Source organism: Budorcas taxicolor, chromosome 8 (genome assembly GCF_023091745.1).
Source record: "Budorcas taxicolor isolate Tak-1 chromosome 8, Takin1.1, whole genome shotgun sequence".
Taxonomy (NCBI): Eukaryota; Metazoa; Chordata; class Mammalia; order Artiodactyla; family Bovidae; genus Budorcas; species Budorcas taxicolor.
In genome coordinates, this window is record NC_068917.1 from 104,859,213 (window position 1) to 104,876,559 (window position 17,347).

Sequence of the window (17,347 nt, forward strand, 5' to 3'; positions counted from 1 at the left end):
GAAGACAACCAAGAGAGGTTTTGTACTGCTGGAACTTACTCTCTTACAACTCCCTTTTATACTGACTGCTCACCCTGGGGCAGACAAACAGGGCAAACCTCTGCTATCAGGTGCCTGATGAAATCTGATCAGCCCGGTAACCCAGAAACCCTGAGAAGTGACATAAAACGGGGAGTTTCTCTAAGCAGCGCTATCCTGCACTCAGATGACCAGTGATCAATGGAGGCAGTCACAGCCCGAGACCTGCTCGCGGCATCCTGTCACCCAGGCAGCAGATGCTTCTAGGCTTGCTCTGGGGGAGTGAAACTCAAGGGCTTGGAAACAAGCAATCATGATGATGCCAAATATAAATACACCCCCCACGCATACACCCTGGAGGATGACAAACACATTAAACACCACATGTAAAATCAAATGATCCAGATATCGGAAAAACTCTACTCACTTTAAAAAGGACTATGGGATTGGAGAGCTATTTGATTGAGAAGCACTTCCGGAAGCAAGTTCCTCTGACTCTCATTCCCATGGTAACCATCTCTGCCCTGGCAGAAGAAAAAGAAGTTCACTTCACTTACCACATATTCGATCTTGGAGTTTATTCTTCCTGGGTTTCTTTGCCACCTCACACAGGTGTTATTAAACACCGACACCTCATTAATTTCCACAATTATTTCTAAAAGAGAGAAAGAAAGAATCCACTCAACAAAATGCATCAAAGGACTTTGGGAAAATCCTAATGGCCAGCCCATTAGAGGGCATGACTTTGTTTACTTGCCCAGCTGGTCTCTCTGCTGGTCACCATTCACACTAGGATTCAGAAACCGAATCAGCAGTTCAAGCTATCCCAGGCCAATCACCCAATTTAACTTTATCATGAGTGAGCTCGGCCCATGACCTGATGTGGAAGAAAAGGGTGAGAATTCCCTTGAGTACGGGTGAGAATTCCAGCCTGTGATTGGTCTGACAGGCCACTGGATGCCACAGGCATTCCATTTCTGGGGGAAGGAAAGGGACCCAGAACCGAGCCCTGAACCTTCCCTGCAGCTGCGCAGGTTAGACCAGCTTCCGGTTCCCTCATCCCACTGACTGATGGAGCGTTTTGATCGCCAGGTCACTGCTGTTCCCAAGAGGGAAATGACACAGATCACCACCCATGACCATTCCTCAGGAGCGGCCCATTGCGGGTAAGCTAAATAAATTCTCCACAAGGTCCCTGGGTATTTCTGGGGCTCCGTTAACTGAAACCATTTAAATCTGATTTATCAGGAAGCCACTAATTTCTTTAAGTTGTTCTGTTTCTTTTAAATATTCTGCATGTGGCAGGGGCGGGGGGTGACCAGTTGAGAGGGTAGCATTGAAACATACACATTACATATGTAAAATAGATCGCTAATGGGAAGTTGCTGTATGTCACAGGGAGCTCACTGCAGTATTCTGACAACCTAGAGGGGTGGGATGCGGTGGGAGGTGGGGTGTGGGAGGGAGGCTCAAGAGGGAGGGGACGTATGTATACTTATGGCTGATTCACATTGTTATATAGCAGAAGCCAACACAATATTGTAAAGCAATTATTCTCCAATTAAAATTTTTCAGATAAATAAATATTCTGTACATATTTCATGTAATAAATTTAGCAGTGTGGGAGACACTTTGTTCCTGAGATAAGTTTCCAATGAACCTAGTAAACGACTTAGGAAGTTGTTCAGACGAGAATGGGGAAACGACTTAGCTTTTTCTCTATTTAACAAATTTCCTGCAGATAAGTAAAACTATTTTTACTTGCAGCTGACATGCTCTTGTCTAAAAAAATTCTTAAGGAATTCACACACACACACCACACAATTAAAGCTAAGAAACAAGTTCAACCAGCTAGCAGGGTACAAGGCCAATGTACAAAAAGCAATTGCATTCCTGTCCACTATCAAAGAAAAAGCCAAACATGAAATTTTAAAAAACTCACTTACAATAGCATCAAAAGGAATAAAATTCCCTGCAGGTGAAGTGGAAGTCGCTCAGTCATGTCTGACCCCATGGGCTGTACAGTCCATGAGATTTTCCAGGCCAGAATACTGGAGTGGGTAGCCTTTCCCTTCTCCAGGGGATCTTCTCAACCCAGGGATTGAACCCAGGTCTCCCGCATTACAGGCAGATTCTTTATTAGCTGAGGCACCAGGGAAACCCAAGAATACTGGAGTGGGTAGCCTATCCCTTCTCCAGCAGATTTTCCCAACCCAGAAGTTGAACCAGGGTCTCCTACATTGCAGGCAGATTCTTTACCAACTGAGCTATCAGGGAAGCCCTATTCCCTGCAGGTAGAAGTTACCAAACGATCACCTCTAGAGGAGAGAATCAACATCTCACCAAAGGGGAATATTCCTCACCCTACATTCAAGCTTCCCCACTGAAGCAGATGCCCCTTATGGATGTTTTAGACCCTTTCAGCTCACATGCCCCTTGCTCCTGCCCTGTCTGAGCTTTGACAACATGACCATGTCTTGTCTCCCAGGCTGGGGTTTCCCTGCTGCATGTGCAACCTAGAAGTGGGGGGAATGGACACTTTTTGAAAGACAGGAAGTACTGGAAAAATCTGCCCCTTACTTTTCTTCCCCTTGTAGAGCAGACCTACAGGACCTCTCAGGGCGCTGCTGCACTGATGATGCGATCACGTGCACTCAGTAAGGACCAGGGCAACAAGGAATCCTCATGCTGGCTTGGCTTTCTTCCCTGCTCTGCCCACCTCAGCCTTCACTCCTGCTTCCTGGGGTATGTGTGTGTTTGTGTGTGTGTGTGTGTGTGTGTGTGTGTGTGTGTTAGTTGCTCAGTCATGTCTGATTCTTTGAGACCTCATGGACTGTAGCTTGTCCAGGCTCCTCTGTCTGCAGGATTTCCCAGGCAAGAATACTGGAGTGGGATGCCACTGCCTTCTCTAGGGGATCTTCCCAACCCAGGGGTCAAACCCATGTCTCCTGCATTAGCGGGCAGATTCTTCACCCCTGAGCCACCTGGGAAGCCCCATTTCTTCATACTCAGAACCAATGCTACCTTTAGATAGACCCTAAGCTACTGACCCCCTTGCCCATTGAAGATTTTATATCTTTACTAAATCACCCAATCAGCAGCACTGCCGAGATTTGATGTCACACATGACCTGGTCATGGGTAAGCCCAGTCAGCTGACAGTAAGTGGGAATAAGTGGAGGCAGGAAGAGGAAAAGAGGCAAATTTCTGAAGAGACCCCAGAGGATCACGCATGTCCATCTACTGCACTCCTGGGTCACTACATCAGTGCGTCTTCCTGGAGCACAGATAATTTGAAATCAAAGAAATATTCCAGGTGTGGACATGGGTACTCTGATGGATGCAAAGATCCAATCATTCACTTCCTTGGGTAGCATGATGATGACACTGGCAACGGTCTTTTATCAGCTTGAAAAAGTCCCCAATATTCCCAGCCCCTTCCCTCTCCAGCCCATCGAAGCACTAGAGTTCTAGACTCCTCTGTTCACTCCCACAGCCCCCTGATACTCATCCCGTGGTCCAGAAGGAAAAGGAAACATCCCACTCCTCACCTTGTCGCTGAGTTGCCATTAAAGCATATTTCCTTCCCACTCGGGACCCTTTGCCACCCAAGCAGAGATTTGAAAGGAGACATGAGGCAGAACTAATACAATATTGTAAAGTAATTAGCCTCCAATTAAAATAAATAAATTTCAATTTAAAAGAAGTTCTAATCCTGTTATCCTAAAATGTAAAAAAAAAAAAAAAGGAGACATGAAAGTTTCCTTTCTTGTTCTTCCTTTTAGTTCATTCACTATGACAACCGCAAATGACATCTCAGAAGTGCCATCTGCCTCCAGCCTGTGCCCTGCTCTCTGCACAGATGGGACCCAGATCTTATTGTAGGGAGGTCAGCTATTTCATTCCAAGGAGTAGTTGAACAAAATTCAGTTGCTCTTCCCTCCAGGTGTCTACACACCAGCTGGAAAGACTTCTTTGTAAATGTATCAGATATTAAACATCTACATTCATGCTGCCCTTTTAAAAGAGATGACTTGGGAGGCTACACCTTCTTTCTAATAGTACTGAAAACTGAAAACACTTTTGGAAGTTCTCTTTGGAACTGAGTCCAGAGCACTTTATTCATCATTGACCCTTAACTGAACCATCATTGAACGCCAAACATCCTCCCCTGCCAGGCACTGGGCTGTGATGATCTTTCCCTCAGGAACACTGTATCTAATGGAGGAAGCTAACACACAAGCAGATTCCATCAATATCAAAACAAAGTTATAAACAAGTACCACAAGGTATAGAGAAAGAAGCCACCAACTCTCACCAGAAGAACTGGGGAAGCTGGCTTCATGGAGGCCATGCAACCCTTCATGGCTGCAGGGCTTAAGAGTGGGGAAGACATCTAAGCAGGTCCAAAGTCCTAGGTGTAAACGGTATGGACAGTTTCAGAGTGGTGTTGTGTAACGTGCTGGAGAGGAGGAAGAGGGGCAGCAAGGTTTCAGAAAGAGAACAGGATCAGACTTGGGAAGACCTGTGCACCAAACTAAACACAGGCTTACTCCTGCCAGCCATGGAGAGCTAAAAGCAGGAAGATGGTGGGGAGTGTTTTATTTTTTTTTTAAGAAAGATACCTCTGGAGGAGGAATTTCCTGGCGGTCCAGTGGCTAAGACTCTGAGCTTCTGATGCAGGGTCACAAGCTCAATCCTTGGTTGGGAAACTGAGATCCCATGCTGCTTGGTGTGGCCAAAAAAAATTTTTTTAATTAAAAGACAAAAAATAACTCTGGTGTGTTTTGACCCGCTTGACTCAGTGATTCCAATACATCAAACACTGATATATAGGTCTTTATAGACTTGATCATATCTTCACAGCAGTCATGGGAAGCAATCATAAAGCCAATTATAGGTGAACATTTACTGAGTTGTTACTATGGACCAGATAGCGTGGACAGAAGCAGTAAGCAGTCAAGTCAGAATTCAGAACTAGACCCGCCAGACTCCAAAACCCAGAGCCTTTGGACTGAAGAAGTTACTCAGCAAAAAGGCAAAAATATGGAATCAGGGCACTGCCTTTAAAACCATAAGTAATAGTTTCTCCTGAAGGAGAAGCAATAGCAGATGAGTGATAAGGCGTCTAGGCTGACTGCCAGTCTCCAAGCCTGAGAGTCTGAATGGATTGCCTTCCACTGTTCTCATAAGAAACATGGGAGGAAGTAGAATGCATTTGTGACCAAGAAACGAATGAATCGTGCTTAGAACATGCTACATCTGAGTTAATCTATCTCGGTGAAAAAACTTTCTTGAAGTTCATCAGTGTGTGGATGGCAACTGAAGCTCGGGGTGCAGGTGACCCGCCCACATCCAACCTGGGGAGCGGACAGCACAACAGCAGGGGGCTGCGACACACGGAAACTCCAGGGGACTCAGCGGAGAGAGCGACGCGGAAGGCGGCCAGTGGCTGGCGAGGACAGCGCGATGCCTTGGGAGAGAAGATCCGCAGTCTTGTCTCGTTCCTTTATCTCCCTTCCTTCCCACCGAACACCCCAACCTTCTCACCCCCACCCGAGAAGGGCCTGCATGAGGCAGCAAGGGCTGGATCTCTCACCCTTCTCACATATGGCTCTTTCTCTCCCAAAGGAGGACACGTGGTTCTGTGATCAGACTTGAGGTCTAACTGGAGAGAGGCAGGCAGAGCGGATCTCTGGCTTGTCCAGTTGTAGAACACTTAGGCCTGCCCGGCTTTAAACAAAGGAGGCCCCCACACCATCCAAATGAACTCTACATTGAACTCTGAGCACCAAAGCATTCACTGGTGATAAAGTACCTTTGCTTTGCTTTAGATTCAGCACGTGGCCCATGGTTGCGTGTGTGTATAAATGTACATATATATAAAGATATGTATTTTAGCATTCTATGAGCATTTAGTATTTCTCTGTGGTACTCATCACATTTGTAAGGAACTAATTTTGTAATTAGTTGTTTAATATCTAAGTCTCTCTCTCCTGAGAGTTTGGACCATGAACAGGGCTGAGCAACAAAGAATTGATGCTTTGGAACTGTGGTGTTGGAGAAGATTCTTGAGAGTCCTTTGGACTACAAGGAGATCAAACCAGTTAACCCTAAGGGAAATCAACCCTGAATATTCATTGGAAGGACTGATGCTGAAGATGAAGAGCCAAAACTTTGGCCACCTGATGCAAAGAACTGACTCATTGGAAAAGACCCTGATGCTGGGAAAAATTGAAAGCAGAAGGGGACGACAGAGAACGAGATGGTTGGATGGCATCACCCACTCAATGGACATGAATTTGAGCAAGCTCCAGGAGACGGTGAAGGACAGGGAAGCCTGGCATGCTGCAATCCATGGGGTCACAAAGAGATGGACACAACTGAGCAACTGAACAACAATAAAAAATCTCTCCTAACAGCAAAGACAAAAAAGGTCTTTCTATCCCCAGAAACTAACACAGTTGGTTGGACACAGATATTTTTAAAATATTTATCATTTGGTTGATTGATTAAATAGATGGATGAATATATGGATAAATGGTGGGCAATGCTAAGTGTTATGAAAAGGTTAAAAGGAACAAGGATTGATGCTAGAAGATGAATTTGATGGTTAGGTGGTCACTAAGACCACCTAAGTGTACTGGGGTGTTGGACGCCTGATTCTCCTGCAGGAGAGACTGAGACAAGGTTGGGGTGGGAGGGGACAGAGTCAGTGAGCACACCTCGCTCTCTCAGGAGCCCCACGGTGGGCAGGGCCTGGCCTAACGTACTCTTTTGGTTTCCAATTTTCTATCCATATTCTTTATTTTTGAAAACAGTAAAAGATCCTACCAAATAAATTCAGGAGACCCTAGCAGATGGTCAAGCTGGAGGTCATTTCCAGGTGAAAACAGTACCTGATTTCAAAACTAACATGACCAGTCTTCCAATGTGATGCATTAAACTACCTTCAAAGGCCATCCCAGTTGGATTACAAAACAGAAACATTTTGATAATAGCATCATTGAAATGAGAGTACGGCTCCCTCCCCAAGGTGACAATGTCATACAAATCATGTTTGGTTATGAGAGTTCTGCTGTGTTTCCTGTTTGTTTTTAGTCTTTGCATGCTAAGCTACTTCAGTCGTGTACGACTCTTTGCAACCCTGTGGCCTGTAGCCCTCCAGGCTGCTCTATCCGTGGGATTCTCCAGGCAAGAACACTGGAATAGGTTGCCATTTCCTCCTCACGGGCATCTTCCTGACCCAGGGATCGAACCCACATCTCTACATCTCCTGCACCGGCAGGCCAGTTCTTTGCCACTAGTGGCACCTGGGAGGCCCTTTCAGTCTTTAAGGTCGCCTAAAAGAGGCAGAGCAGCATGACTTCGAGTATGCTTTTCTAAATGTTTCATACGCTTTAGGATGAGTTTTGCTGGCACCTCTATACATTCTATAGGCTTGCTTGGTATTGATTTTTGAAAAAAAACGAGGTGTTAACAGCAAATTCATGCTATTACATATATTACAAAGCGTCCTTGGTCAATAACTTTAAACTACAAATTTAAGTTTTAAATCTAAGTTGTTTAAAGAAACATTAAATAACCAATACTTTTCCTCTGACAAACTCTGTCAGGGTGACCTACAAATAGTTCAACCTTGGGAACCTGGTAGGAGAAAATCTCAGGCTTCAAGACCTAAGTTCAAATCCTGTCTCTGCCATTTACTAGTCACTGAATGACCCTGTGAAAGTTGTTTCACTTTTATGAGTCTCAGGTTACTCATCTATGAAATGAAAATATCAATACTTATTTCACCAGGTTTTTCTGAGGACACAATGAAACCAAGCATCAAGGCTCCTGGCAGAGCCGTGGGTGTCTGAGCTGGTGTGTGATCTACGGCAGCGCTAATGCCTGATGGTCTAAACATTATGTATGTAAACAAATTCCAGGCATGTGGCTGTTTGCACGTGTGCCCATTTATTCCAGCTGACCTTTCTCTTCTGTCTGAACTATGTCGAACTGCAAGTGAGCACTCGCTGGGCTGAAAAGCAGCAACAACAGCAAAAATAGAAGGAGCAGAAGCTAACAGGAGGCCTGGAAGCATTTGGACTCCGGTGCCTGAGTCGGGTGAGGGACTCAGAGAGGCTCCCAGCAGTCAAACAGTCTGCGTTTCAATAGAGATGCTGCTCTTCTAAGAGCCTGGAGTGAGTGAACATCAACTTCATAATTATTAACTCAGATTCTAAACATAAAAAGCCAAATGACCTGTGCAGAATGAAAGCCAGGGACAGTCTTATCAAGAATGAATCAGTCTCTTTGATCTTGAGGTAAGCCGACTCACTGAACATCAAGCTTCCACCTGGGGTTTTTCCAGACACCAACGTAATTGCCTAATTCTCGGCTGTCTGGAGTTTCCAGTCTAAACTGGCCTTAAAAAAAAAAGTCCCACCACCTTGCCAGAGTTCATACTCCATGCAAAACGTATACAGTTCTAACTGAATCACTCTGCTATACAGCAGAAATCAACACAACATTGTAAATCAACTATACTTCAATAAATTTTTTAAATATATGTGTTTCTAAGCTACTAATCCAAATAAATAGGGACTTCAAAACTATCTTTAACTAAGAACAACCCAAGTAAAATGAAGAGAAATTATTCCACCCAATTTGGAATTAGACGTTCAAGTATAAAAAGAGGGGTAAACAGAATGGACACAGAGGACCAGGGTAAAAGGTATTCGCAGGTTAGGCAGAAAAGTAGAAAAAAATTGGAAAAAAGTGAACATTGAGGAGGGTAAATACAAAATACACAGAAAGAGGTAAGGCAGAAGGGGGAGGTAGGAAGAAAGGGGTGAAAAATAGGAAAAAGAAGGAGGGAGGGGCAGCTGAGCAAGCGCCGTGGTGATCAGCCTCTCTCACTACAGTTCCAGAACCGTCTCCTACCTACCCACCCAGCGATCGTGCGCACTGTGCCATGAATTAATCAGCATGTAAATCGCCCCCCTTTATCTGCGGAAATTGAATTTAGCTGCCAATCTTGATTGAGGGCATAGAGGCCTCCTCAGAGAAAGATCACAGCTCTCGGGGAGAATGCCTTTTCTCTTCTTAAATCAAAGCTTGCATAAGCCCATGGAAACAGCTGCAGCTGGAGCCACAGACATTGTGAAAGGTGGCAGGCTGAGGTCGGTAATTATAATTAGCAGTTACATAACATGTTTGTTCTTCAAAGTGCTCTACAAGCATCAGCTAATTAATAACTTACTATGCCCCATGCAGATCCACTGGTTTTTCAAGGAGTGACTAATCCTAGTGCTCCCACTGAATTCTGAATGGTGGGGGCACAAACAGCTTGAGCCAGCCATAAAGAAAATGGCTAAGGGTCCTGAAGCTACGCCCAGCTCTCAGACCCAGTGACTCCACAGGTAGCTCTGGCCCAAGACCACCTCCCCAGATGTTGAATTCAGCAACCCACGAGGCAGCTGCCTCATTTCCTCCAAATAACTTAGAGGTGTTGTTGGAGAGGCAGTCATTGTTTGGGAAGACTATCAGTCTGGTTTGAAATGGCATTAGCTCTTCTCAATGTTTCCAATGATGAAGATGGGGACTCTGGAGTCCTTGGTGTTAGTTATAGGTTTGCCCTTGCTTCTTTGTGCAAGTTGGACAAGTCAATGGGACATAAGAGAAGGCTGGTCTAGATCTCTGGGTTCTCATCCAAATCTACCCCTCCTTGTTGTTATGACTGCAATCTCTAACCTACATCCTGCTGCAGTGGCGGTATAGATAACTACATGTGGAAAATGCATGGCACAGACATGGTTTCAGCAACAGGACTGAGTTCATCTTCTCCAGGGTTCTTTACCCAAGGGTTTCAATATTAAATGTATATTTGTTTGTGCATTTCTTTGGAGAAAAATCTATTTACTCCATTGCCCCATAAATTCCAAAAAGATAGTGTCCAGCAAAGTACCCCACACACAATGTATGCTAAATAAATATCTATTGAATGGATTGATAGATTTCTTCAAATCTCCGTCCCACAAATGGTCATAAACTCTTCCTCTATGGACAAATAATGACCTGTAGTCCACATGTTATATTTGCTCATGCTAGAACTTCCTTTAGAAAACTTAGCTTGACAAGACCCAAGCAGAGACATTACTTTGCCAACAAAGGTCTGTCTAGTCAAGGCCATGGTTTTTCCAGTAGTCACGTATGGATGTGAGAGTCGGACTATAAAGAAAGCTGAGTGCCGAAGAACTGATGCTTTTGAACTGTGGTGTTGGAGAAGACTCTTGAGAGTCCCTTGGACTGCAAAGAGATCCAACCAGTCCATCCTAAAGGATATCAGTCCTGAGTGTTCATTTGAAGGACTGATGTTGAAGCTGAAACTCCAATACTTTGGCCACCTGATGTGAAGAGCTGACTCATTGGAAAAGATCCTGATGCTGGGAAAGATTGAAGGCAGGAGGAGAAGGGGACAACAGAGGATGAGATGTTTGGATAGCATCACTGACTCAATGGACATGAGTTTGGGTGGACTCTGGGAGTTGGTGATGGACAGGGAGGCTTGGCGTGCTGCAGTTCATGGGGTTTCAAAGAGTCAGACACAACTGAGCGACTGAACTGAACTGAACTGAACTCAAGACACTCTGCCATAATTCAACTGCAAGTCAAGCCAGAGACCCAAACCAAAGCTACCTTGGGATTTCACTCTTCAGAGATCTGTCTTCAGAGCCAAGCAAGTCAACATCTAGAAACAAATTACCAGAGCCATTCAAGACTAGGTGACAACAATTTGTCACACCCTGGGCCAACTATCACTAAGAATCACTGCCTTTCCCCACCTTGTTTCTTGGAGGCCAAGGTGAAATAAAGCATGTGGAAGCCTATACTTCTGACTCAGGATCCGCTTCAAGTCAGGCTAATAATTTCAGTAAAAGACCTAATATGTGCACAGTGGTTTAAATTTTGAAATGTTCCCTGTAGATTATCTCATTTGATTCCCTCTCAACAACTATTTGAAGTAGGAAAAGCAGGCTATATTTCCCCCCTCTTACAGACTAGGAAACTGAGGCTCTAAAAGAATAACGCCTTACATGATGACACACAGCTAGCACAGGGGACTGCTGGAATTTGAACTGAAGTCTCAAAACTCCTTTTCACAGGTAATCCCATTTGAGGGAGCATATCAAAAGAATTATGAACTTCCCAGGTGGCGCGAGACCAGGGTTTGATCCCTGGGTTGGAAAGATCCCCCGGAGAAAGAAATGGCAACCCACTCCAGTACTCCTGCCTGGAAAATCTCATGGATGGAGAAGACTGGTAGGCTACAGTCCATGGGGTCGCAAAGAGTCGGACACGACTGAGCGACGTCACTTTCACTTTCTTTCACTTCAGGTGGCGCTAATGGTAAAGAACTCGCCTCCCAAAGCAGGAGACATAAGAGATGCAGGTTTGATCCCTGGGTTGGGAAGATCCCCTGGAGGAGGGCATGGCAACCCACTTCAATATTCTTACCTGGAGAATCCCATGGACAGAGTAGCTGGTGGGCTACAGTCCACGGGGTCATAAAGAGTCAGACACAATGGAAGCGACTTAGCACAGCAGGCACATCCAAAAGAATTCAAATAAAGGTCTCAAAGAGATATTTGTAAGCCTGTGCTCAGAGAGGCATTAGTCTCAATAACCAAAAGGTGGAAGCAGCACAACTGTCCACCAGCAGACGAATGGATAAGCATAATGCGTATATAAACACCGCAGAATATTATCATTCAGCCAGAAAAAAGAAGGAAATACCACCAATGGCAACAACATGGACAAACCTGGAGCACATTATGTTAAGGATCATAAGCCAGCCACAGAACTATAAATACTAGTGGTTTCGCTTACTTGAGGTCAATTAGCCAAACTCATACAAACAGAAAGCAGAATGGTGGTACCAGAGCTGTGGGGAGTGGGAAGATAGGGAGCTACTCTTTAATGGATACAGACTTTCAGTTTTTCTAGATGAAAAAGTTCTGGAGACTGGTTGCACAATGTGAAAATAGTTAACACTGAAAAAGCGTTAAGATGGTAGATTTTATGTTGTGCATATTTTACCACAATTAAAAATAAACATTAAAAACCTCGCTATACATGACACCACCTTTCCTCTGAAAAGCTGTCAACATGTGCTTAATTAGGACTTTCAAGTAAGCCCCTTGTGAAAATGGTTCATAGAGAAAAGTCTCTCAGCCAACCAAGCAGAAGAGCTAGGAGTCACTGTGATTTAAAGTGAGTTTCAAAAGACAAATGCATAATGTTTTCTATCCAAATTATTTTCCCAATCCACCCTTTAAATCTTCAGGGTTCGGCTGACAAATCTAAAGCCAAGTGCCCGCTGGGGTAAATGGCATGGCTAGGTGCAGTACACAGAGCAAGCAATCAAAGGCTTTAGGTTCCATACTCCTGCTTGCTATTTAGCTCTAGGAGACAGGAGCCCTATAGAATGGGGTTTATACCTGAGCATGACGAAGCACTTGCTCTCCAGGTGCCCTTCTCTGTGCAAATGGAAGTGATCTTTCCTCCAGGGCTCTCAAAGCCCTCTAGACAGACATAGTGAGCCACACTGCCCAGTCTGGAGCTGTGATTCCCCTCTAGGATCGCGTGCTGCACTTCTGGAGGGCGGCCACAGTCAATCTCTGCAATAAGAAGGCATTTGTTATGACCCATGACTTCCATCCCATAATTCACCTTTTAGAAATAAACATTCAGCAATGATAGAGTCCAGTCATATGGGATAAGGAAAGACATTAACCCCATCAAATAATTCAACTGCAGATACTTAAAATAAGACTGTTCAGAAGTAAAGAAAACAGAGTTCTCTGAGCTTAATGAAATTTACAAACATATATATATAGAAAACATTCTAATTATGAGATTCTTTATACTACAGCAAACTCCTTGGTCAATGAAAGAATCCATCTGAAGTTTCTTTTAAATACTAAGATTTTTCTGCTCTCTTTTACTGTGTATCTTCAGGTCATTAACTCCTGAGTAGATAATAATATAACTGTAGATTTTTTTGCCAACTGAAGAGTAAACAAAATACATACAAAATCTCTGAACTTTTTAAAGGAATTTAATGGGGAAAGTTAATTAACATTCAATATAGATGCACTTTTCAAAGGGAAAAAGCCAGCTACATAGAGGGAGGCAAACCTGGATTTATACAATGAATATGAAATTTCTTCTCTGCAACTCTGACTACTGGAAGACACTGGAACACTTACAGAGAACAATCTGAAGGACAAGGATTACGACATTGCCGTTTTAGACCCAGCCAAACTCTGCCTCATAGAAGAATAAAAGAGTCACTTTCAGGTATTTTACGATTCTTAAAAAATCTACGTGTGTACCTTTTCTGGGAAAAAATTCAAAATAACTTCAACCCAATAACAAAAGTGAATCAGAATAAATACCTTAAGAAAAGAGAAGGATGGGCCTTTAGAAGAAACACAAGAATGAAACATGCTGGATGTACAGATAAGTCTCCATAATCATTCAAGTGTGATGTAGAGCTTGACAGACCTAGCGGTAAAGAGTTACTCTGGTCACTGCAGATACAAATCCTGAGCAGTTATGGGACCAGAATGAGGTGCTCATTAAAGAAAGCCTCCAACCCTGTCTGCCTCTCAATCCCCATGTTTGCCCGCAGAGATTTGTTCCCTTCTCGTATGTGTTGGCCCGACACAAGACCTCTTGGCCCTCAGCTTATCTTCCCAACATCAGATCTTTCAGCCTGCATACTGGCCCCAAACATTCCAAGATGCGAGTATATTTGTGTGTACATGAGCAACCAACTGAACAGATGGTTAATGTTTCCTAAGACTTCCCAGCCACTGTTGACATCTGAAACAGCCAGTTCAAGACAGGGTTCAGTTACAGCAGAAAATTAGACGGATCATCAGTGAATAAATTGAGGGTATAGATTTATGTAGGTCTATGGGCTTCCCTGGTGGCTCAAACAGTAAAGAATCTGCCTGCAATGCAGGAGACCCAGGTTCAATCCCTGGGTCAGGAAGATGCCCGAAGGAGGCCATGGCAACCCACTCCTGTGTTCTTGACTGGAAAATCTCATGGACAGGACTTAGCAGCTGAGCACAGCATATAGATAATAAAGGTATAAAAGTATAGAAAAAAATTAAATTGACTTTCATCTTGGACATGACCTAGAATAATGGAAGGTACAGTGGCTTTAGTTGGGACTACAAGATTATTTTTTAACTGATATTAATAGATAAGAAATCAATAGCTTGGTCTCTAGGGACTCAGGTAGATGCCCAGGGATAGGTAGCTTGGACCCAACTCTGTGACTTCCCATCTCAGAGCTATTCAATTCGGACAGTCCCTTGCTACTGCTGCTGCTGCTAAGTTGCTTCAGTCGTGTTTGACTCTGTGCGACCCCATTGACGGCAGCCCGCCAAGCTCCCCTGTCCCTGAGATTCTCCAGGCAAGAATACTGCAGTGGGTTGCCATTTCCTTCTCCAATGTATGAAAGTGAAAAGTGAAAGTGAAGTCGCTCAGTCGTGTCCAACTCTTAGCGACCCCATAGACTGCAGCCCACCAGGCTCCTCCATCCATGGGATTTTCCAGGCAAGAGTACTGGAGTGGGGTGCCATTGCCTTCTCCAGGACAGTCCCTTGGCAAGAGGTATTTAGAGAGGATTAAACACATGGTTCTAAACAACAGTTATACAGTCTAAATCACCTAGGGAGCTTTTGAAAAAAAATCACACAATGGAGTGTCTCTCTCTCTCACACACACACACACATACACACACATATACCACCATCACCCAGAGACAACTCTTCTGAATGAGTAGTAGTTTGTTGGGTTCTTGGTATCCACATTTCTACTAAGCTGCAAATCTGATTTGTATGCACACTCACAGGTGAAAACCTAAATTAAACAGTGGTATGAATGGCTACCCCTTGACATCACACGCATCCCAAATGGGCCTCAAGTATCTAACATTACTACTTCACAGTAACCCTCCATAGTAGAGATTATTTTCCCCATCTTACAGGTAAAGTGACTTAACATGGTTAAATAAAACATCCAAAGTCACATGGGTAATCGTGTGACAGAAGCAGAATCCACATCCATCAGATTCCTATAAATACTGCCTCTCAGGAGCAGCTCCATCTTTGAAAATCTACAGTATACGCCTCTTTCTATCACCTTCCACCTTGCTCACTTTCTCTCTCCTCAGATTACATGCTTCCTCCCTCAAACCTAGCAAAATCCTTCCAAATGAAGAAACTGCTCCATGACTAATAGAGGGATCCCTTCTTCCTCTGAGCTCTCGTAGCCTGTGTTCATTCATTCACTTACTCATTTATTTAGTGAGCACCTAGTGTATGTGAGACAGTATGCGATACACTACAGCACTGAACAAAATGTATAAGATCACTCCTCTCAGAGAATGTAGGGATAGAATAATTAGACAAAAAAAATAAACCAACAAGGTAATTGCAGGTGGTGGCAAATGTTAAGTAGGAGGAAAGATAATGTGATAGGATGGGAAAGACTTTTTACATAGAGTGGTCAGGAATGGTTTGAGCTCTCTGAGGAGGTAACATCTGAGTTAGGACCTGGAGGATGAGAATAAGCCTGTCATGTTCAGGACCCAAGGAAGAACATTTCAATCAAGTGAAATAGCCAACGCAAAGACCCTGAGGTGAGAAAGTTCTTGATGTGTTCCAGAAGGGGAAATGCAGCCTGTTGGCTGGAGCACAGTCAGCAAGGAGAAGTGGCATGAGATGACAGTGCAGAGAAGAGCAGAGACGGTTACAGGGCCTTGTAAGACTTAGGAAAGAGCTTGGAGCTTGTGAAACAGCAGCTGAGCGCCATGCGAGGGTTTTGAGCAAGGGAATGAGATAATCTGACTTAGACTTTTAAAAGACCATTTTGAATGTTGGGTAGAGAACAGGAATAAAAGGAGAGGTGGGTCAGGGTCTAGAGCAGAAGTCCAACAGAGAGAGATGAGGTCTTAGATGCACTCGAGAGGTCATGATGGAGATGGAGAGAATGGGATGGATTCCAGACGTATACAGGAAGCAAAACAAGATTCTTGGTGACAGATTAGATGTGAGAATGAGAGAAGAAGTAGAAACAAGGATAATTGTTTATCTGGGTCTTCCTTGGTGGTCCAGTGATTAAGAATTCGCCTGCCAATGCAGGCGACACGGGTTCAATCCCCGGTCCAGGAACTAAGATCCCACATGTCATGGGGCAACTAAGCCTGTGTGCCACAATTCCTGACCCTGTGCTCTAGAGCCTGTGTGTCGCAACTAGTGAGTTCTGCAGGAGCAACTTCTGAAGGCCAAGGGCCCCAGAGCCCGTGCTCCACAACAAGAGAAGCCACAGCAATGAGAAGCCAGGGCACCATGACTAGAGAGTAGCCCCTGCTCGCTGCAACTGGAGAAAGCCCACGGGCCCACAACAAAGGCCCAGTGCAGCGGAAAAGATACTAAATAAGTAATTTGTTAAAAGAATGTTTATCCGGTTCATTTGACCTTTATTTCCTGCTTGAGGATTTAGTGGGGTTCTTTTAATGACTATGTCTTCCCAAATACATGAACAGTTCCTAAAGGAAAGAAGCTTTATCTTATAATCTCTTGCATCCTCACAATGCCTACTTACATCTGTATGTTTTACCTAGTAAATAATAAATAGTTGCACATTGGTCCATGGATGGAGGAGCCTGGTGGGCTGCAGTCCATGGGGTTGCTAAGAGTCGGACACGACTGAGTGACTTCACTTTCACTTTTCACTTTCATGCATTGCAGAAGGAAATGGCAACCCACTCCAGTGTTCTTGCCTGGAGAATCCCAGGGACGGGAGAGCCTGTTGGGCTGCCGTTGATGGCGTCGCACAGAGTCGGACACGACTGAAGCGACTTAGCAGCAGCAGCAGCAGCAGCAGCTTGCTACTCGGAGAAGGCGATGGCACCCCACTCCAGTACTCTTGCCTGGAAAATCCCATGGATGGAGGAGCCTGGTAGGCTGCAGTCCATGGGGTCGCTAAGAGTCGGACACGACTGAGCGACTTCACTTTCACTTTCATGCATTGGAGAAGGAAATGGCAACCCACTCCAGTGTTCTTGCCTGGAGGATCCCAGGGACGGCGGAGCCTGGTGAGCTGCCGTCTACGGGGTCGCACAGAGTCGGACACGACTGAAGTGACTTAGCAGCAGCAGCTTGCTACTACTTCATCGTTGTTCAAGATGCAATAAATATTACTTTGGGGCTTACTTTGTAGTCCAGTGGTTAAGAATCCACCTGTCAATGCAGGAGACATGG

The 17,347-nt window shown here is 44.5% G+C and overlaps 1 protein-coding gene across 1 annotated transcript in view; it reads right to left on the minus strand.

The window, feature by feature from the left end:
* Positions 1–17,347, minus strand: part of SUSD1 (sushi domain containing 1) — a 117,252-nt gene that overhangs the window by 57,758 nt on the left and 42,147 nt on the right. Inside the window, exons 6-7 of the mRNA XM_052644564.1 lie at positions 12,503–12,682; positions 576–673 (exon numbers count right to left, since the gene is read on the minus strand). Coding sequence (XP_052500524.1) covers positions 576–673; positions 12,503–12,682 — 278 coding nt within the window. The remainder of the gene's footprint in view (positions 1–575; positions 674–12,502; positions 12,683–17,347) is intronic.